The sequence below is a fragment of the Entelurus aequoreus genome, linkage group LG12 (assembly GCF_033978785.1).
Source record: "Entelurus aequoreus isolate RoL-2023_Sb linkage group LG12, RoL_Eaeq_v1.1, whole genome shotgun sequence".
NCBI lineage: Eukaryota > Metazoa > Chordata > Actinopteri > Syngnathiformes > Syngnathidae > Entelurus > Entelurus aequoreus.
This window is the reverse complement of record NC_084742.1, coordinates 9,924,869-9,931,098: the sequence shown is the minus strand read 5'-3', so window position 1 is coordinate 9,931,098 and position 6,230 is coordinate 9,924,869. Positions and strand designations below refer to the sequence as shown.

Below are 6,230 nucleotides of genomic sequence, written 5' to 3'. Positions count from 1 at the left end.
CATGTATGTAGTTTTGCTGTGAATTATAATGCAGATGACAACATAGCATTTAGTGTTGTTCGCCATACGGGTATTTTTAAATTCTAGTGTGGAGGGGGGCGTGGCCTGCGGACCTGCAGCGAAACGGGGTATGCCAGGACAGGCTTCGAGATGAGCGACAGGTGCGCAGATGGCCCACCTTGGCCTGATTATCTAATCACTCTGTTAAAAGGCAGCAGCCGGGGAGGAGAGAGGTGTTGGAGTTGGAGCAAGAGCGAGAGAGAGACAGACAGACACAAAACAATGGCTGAAAAGCAAGACAATTTATTGCAAAATAAAACTATATTGTGAACCTGATCCAGCTCTCATGTCAGTGCTTGGTGGTCCGAGGAACCCGGAGGAGAGAAACTTCCACAACTAGTTTGTATTGCATCATCATTACACTATTGGCCAATGGGAATACGAAGGTCCTGAGTAGTCCTGATTTCAATCCCGGGCTCAGGATCTTTCTGTGTGGAGTTTGCATGTTCTCCCCGTGACTGCGTGGGTACTCCGGCTTCCTCCCACCTCCAAAGACATGCAACTTGGGGATAGGTTGATTGGCAATACTAAATTGGCCCCTAGTGTGTGAATGTGAGTGTGAATGTTGTCTGTCTATCTGTGTTGGCCCTGTGATGAGGTGAAGACTTGTCCAGGGTGTACCCCGCCTTCCGCCCATGTGCAGCTGAGATAGGCTCCAGCAAGCCCCGTGACCCCGAAAGGGACAAGCGGTAGAAAATAGATGGATGGATGGGTGTTGTGTAGCTGTGTTGTGCTTTTTGTAGAAAAAAGCAGATAAAAGATATGATACAAAAGGTATTGCAATTGGCAACTTTCTGGATTTGGTTTTCAAAACCATTGAAATTAAAAAATAAAATAAATTGTCGTCTTCAGTAACAATTTGTTGTTATATTAAGCAGAGTTTAAAAAAAATGATGCAATCACTAAATTCTGAGGAAAACAATATGGAATCCAACACACTAGTATTTTGTGCACCACCTTTGGCTTTTATAACAGCTCACAATCTCTGAGACATGGACTTTTAACAAGTGACAAACATTACTCTTCATCAATCTTGCTCCAACTTTCTCTGATTGCTTCAGCGATGCAGGTTGGAGTCCTGTCATGGACCATTTTCGTCAATTATCACCACACATTTTCAATTGGATTGACATCCGGACTATTTGCAGGCCATGACATTGACCTTATAGTGCAGGGGTTGGCAACCCAAAATGTTGAAAGAGCCATATTGGACCAAAAATACAAAAACAAATCTGTCTGGAGCCGCAAAAAATTAAAAGCCATATTACATACAGATAGTGTGTCATGAGATATAAATTGAATTAAGATGACTTAAAGGAAACTAAATGACCTCAAATATACCTACAAATGAGGCATAATGATGCAATGTGTACATATAGCTAGCCTAAATAGCATGTTAGCATCGATTAGCTTGCAGTCATGCACTGACCAAATATGTCTGACTAGCACTCCACACAAGTCAATAACATCAACAAAACTCACCTTTGTGCATTCACGCACAACGTTAAAAGTGTGGTGGACAGAATGAGACAGAAAAAGAAGTGGCATAAAACACGTCCTAGAAAGTCGGAGAAAGTTATACTTGTAAACAAACTACGGTGAGTTCAAGGACCGCCAAAATTAGTAGGACAAAACGGCGCTCGCCAAATACTCGAATCAGTGAAGCATGTTTAATATAAACAGTGTGCTTTATAACAATTAGGGAGGTTTGCGTCATGTTTGTCCTCCTACGGAAACCATATTAAAACAAAAACTTTTTTTTTTCCTCATCTTTTTCCATTTTTCATACATTTTTAAAAAAGCTCCTGAGAGCCACTAGGGCGGCGCTAAAGAGCCGCATGCGGCTCTAGAGCCGCGGGTTGCCAACCCCTGTTATAGTGCATCCGGAAAGTATTCACAGCGCTTCACTTAAAAAAAAAAAAAAAAAAGTTTTATGTTGCAGCCTTATTCCAAAAATGGAATAAATTCATTTTTGTACTCAAAATTCAACATACAATATCCTATAATGACAATGTGAAAATGAAAATGCTAACCACTGTACCCCATGCTGCCTCATTAATAATGTAATTAGATTATATTAGATTAGATTATACAGTATAGGCTTCAGGTAGGTGCTTGGATTGAGAGGACAACTCGGCCGGAAGCGGAAGTGGACCAAGGATCGGTGGCTGACTAGGAGAGTATCAATTGTTTGAATCTTTTTTGGCGCTTTTTGCATAATCTGATTTGTGACTGGATGGAGATGGAAGGGGATAGTGACGGGATGTATGAGGAAGGCATGGAAAGGACTAGAGGAGGAGAGAGGAAAGAAGGGCATAAGAGGTAATGAAGGAAAGTCGAGTGCTAAAAGAGTGCACAAAGATGATGAAGGAGGAGAATGGAGGAAAAAGATTATGGTATAAAATTGCAAGATTACATATAAATTTAAGTCAAATAAAGACGTGAACGATATTAGTGTGATGACATTGGTTAAGGGGTTAAAGAAGGAAATTGGAGAGGTGGAGATGGCGAAAGTGCTAAGGGACGGAAGCCTTTTGATTAAATGTAAAAATGGAGAGCAAAAGAGCAAAGCAATGCAATTGCAAAAGCTGTGCAATAACATCATAAAGGGAAAAAAATTGAAGTGGGAGAACGAAAGGGGAATCCCAAGAGGAGAACATTTAGAAGATTTGAAAAGAGAAATAAAAGGGGGAACTAGCTGTCACAATGATGAAGAGATTGAAGGCATTTAGAAACGGAGAAAAGACGGAGAGCGAATCTGTGCTTGTGCAGTTTGTCCAGGAAGTCCTCCCGGAAAGAATTATGATTGGGTTTTTAAGCTTTTACCTTAGACCTTACGTCCCACCCCCAGCACGCTGTTTCAAGTGCCAACGCTGTGGGCACGTAGATACTGTGTGCCATGCTAAGATGAGATGTGGAAGGTGTGGAGGGGAGCATGAATATGGACAATGTGATGGAAGCAATGAACAGATCAAGTGTGGGGGAATCACACAGCAGGTATGGGGGCTGGGTCACAAGGAAACAGGCAACAGAAGTACAGAAAATCAGAGTAGAAAGAATTATTACATATGCAGAGGCAGTCAAAGTAAGACAAGAAAGTGGAGAACAAGAAAGAAGTGAGAACAGTTCAGGCTCAGTGACCTTGTGGTTAGAGCAGTGGTTCTTAACCTGGGTTCGATCGAACCCTAGGGGTTCGGTGAGTCGGGCTCAGGGGTTCGGCGGAGGTCGACTCAAGACACACCCAACTCATCGTGTAAATAAAAACTTCTCCCTATCGGCGTATTACGGATACGGCAACAGCAGAAGTCACACTGATTTGCATGTGTGTAATTTGTTGTGAGTTTATGCACTGTGTTGGTTTTGTTCTTTGAACAAGGTGATGTTCATGCACGGTTCATTTTGTGCACCAGTAAAAAAACATGGTAACACTTTAGTATGGAGAACATATTCACCATTAATTAGTTGCTTATTAACATGCAAATTAGTAACATATTGGCTCTTAACTAGTCATTATTAAGTACTTATTAATGCCTTATTCGGCATGGCCTCATTATAACCCTAACCCTCTAACCCTGGCTCTAACCCTCTAACCCTAACCCTAACCAATTAACTCTAAATTAAGTCTTTGTTACTTAGAATATGTTCCCCGTACTAAAGTGTTACCAAAAACATATAACTTTGTCTTGAATTTGAAAAAAAACAACATTTTCATTTTCACTAAAGAAGGGTTCGGTGAATGCGCATATGAAACTGGTGGGGCTCGGTACCTCCAACAAGGTTAAGAACCACTGGGTTAGAGTGTCCGCCCTGAGATCAGTAGGTCATGAGTTCAAACCCTGGCCGAGTCATACCAAAGTCTATAAAAATGGGACCCGTTACCGTTACCAGATGCATCACAACGATCGCTTTTCCCTTCAACAACAGTACTACAAATCACGGCAGACTTTATGACACGAATACTACTTTGGGACAAATGGTGATCCAGAAACTTATATTTTTCAGCCTGAATATAAGGAGGGTAATCTACAAGTTTTAGAAACTGTGAGCTAGACAGATCCAGCAAGTAGCAGTATACAATCTATGAACATAATAAAACAATCACTTACTGTACAATGTCTGCTCTCACTGGGATGCTGATGGGATGTTTATATCTCCCCGTTTAGATGAATTAATCACAATACACCTGATTATCTTTCTCACCATCTTCGGATCTAAGTTGGATGTCAAAGTTGACCAACTTCTCGGTTTATGTCCACAACCTTCTACTATCCAGGTGAGAGGCATGATTTATAATCTAAAATTAACTTTCACCAACTCAGAGGCGATGCAGCAGCTCAATATGTCCATATAGCAGCATAAGCTAGTTAGCTCTTTGTGATCAATGCGCTGCTAAAAGTAGTTCATTAACGTTCAATATCGCTAATACTTGGTTAATATTCAGGTCACGAGATGTAAATGGAGTATTGTTGGTGGTTTTTGATGTTGTTTTTAGAGGGCTTTATGGTCACAAAGTACTACCATTATCTGTATTGTTAACCACCGGGTACTAGCAGTATTTTACGACTTAGAATGCATCGAAAAAAGAAAAACACATGTTCTTGCCTTACATTAGGATTGTGAATGGTAGGAAAAACAGCGCAAAGAAAATAATTATTTCATAGGAAAAGCTTTATTTGACACGATGCATATTTAATTGCAACACAAGATAAATCATCCACGTTAAAAATGTCACATTGTTTTTTTTGTGTGTTTTCGTTTTACGAAATGTAGTTTGTGCAGCCACAACTGGAGATATGGTTGTAGGTGAAATGTCTGCTCGTCAGGTCCAAACATTGCAGGGTCACTGATCGCCATTCCGATTCCAGCTCCTGGCAGTAGGTCCAGATCTGGTCCACCTGCAGGATGCTATCCAGCACCACCCTGTTGTCACACACACACACACGCACACACACACACACACACACACACTGGTTATCATTTGGAATGGGGACCAAGTTTTTGATCATCACTTGTGGGGACCACCCTTTCTACAGGTTGTGGAGGCATAAAAAAAATGAGGTAAAATGGCCTCTGCCCAGTTAGCTCATACACGTCTTTAAATCTCTGGATTGATGAAGTAATGTGCTCATCATTCTTACTGGGGACCCTGGGGAAAAAGAGTTAATATGGTTCATGGGGACCAAATTTAAATAATTTAGCATAATTCACACAAATTTGTACGTGACTACTGAGGACTATTTAAAAAAAAAAAAGGGAAAATGTGCAAATGTCTCACACTCAAACTAACCAGTAAATATGTTTTATGGGCCAAAGCTTAAAAATCACTTAAGCATCTTCAGAATGGATCTGACTATCATTGAAAAAGGTTTCCCTTTAGGGGACCTGTTTTTTTGTCCCCATACCGTCAGAGGTCCCCTAAAGGTGACTGTGTAAATCAGGGGTGTCCAAACTTTTTCCACTGAGGGCCGCACACGGAAAAATTAAAGCATGTGGGGGCCATTTTGATATTTTTCATTTTCAAACCATAACAAAATATATGCACTTTTTATTTATTTTACCTTTAGGGGTCCCGGGGACCATAAAGGGTCTCAGTCATTAAAATGTTAAAAATAACTCAGATTATTATTATTTTTTAATTATTTAGCGCTTACAGTAAATCTCTATATCAACTTCAAGTTGATATAAAGTAATACAAATTTTAAAAAAAATGTTTTATGGCTTTTCTGTCAAAAACAACTTAGTTTTTTTTTATAGTAAAACTGAAATATGCAGTATTTAGTAATAGGAGCCCTAAAAGATCAATAATGCAGGACACCATTGATTTGAATTATTTCATATTTTGAGTGATCACAGTGAAAAGATAAATAAAAAATCACTAAATATATTTGGGATCCAAAAGGTGCCCCACTCATAAAGTGATACATTTTTATTATGTTTTTCTTTCACTTTCAACACTTAAGTTACGAGATCAACTTCAGATATATCTGTCGATTTTATGCTGGAACTATTTTTTTTTGTTTGTTTTATGCGCTTTTATCAAAGAAAACTTTGAAGTTTTTATATGGCTACTACACAATATATGCAATATTTACCACATAAAACATTTTAAAGTGAAATATTTGAAGTAATTGGAGCCCTGAAAATAATTCATTATAGCATGGATTTTTTGT

The 6,230-nt window shown here is 39.4% G+C and overlaps 1 protein-coding gene across 1 annotated transcript in view; it reads right to left on the bottom strand.

Moving 5' to 3' along the window:
* Positions 1-4,778: 4,778 nt before the first annotated feature.
* The window catches only part of LOC133662618 (mucin-19-like), a 47,401-nt gene continuing 45,949 nt past the window's right edge, over positions 4,779-6,230 (bottom strand). Inside the window, exon 42 of the mRNA XM_062066732.1 lies at positions 4,779-4,980. Within this exon, the coding sequence (XP_061922716.1) occupies positions 4,818-4,980 (163 nt within the window). The 3' untranslated portion in view covers positions 4,779-4,817. The remainder of the gene's footprint in view (positions 4,981-6,230) is intronic.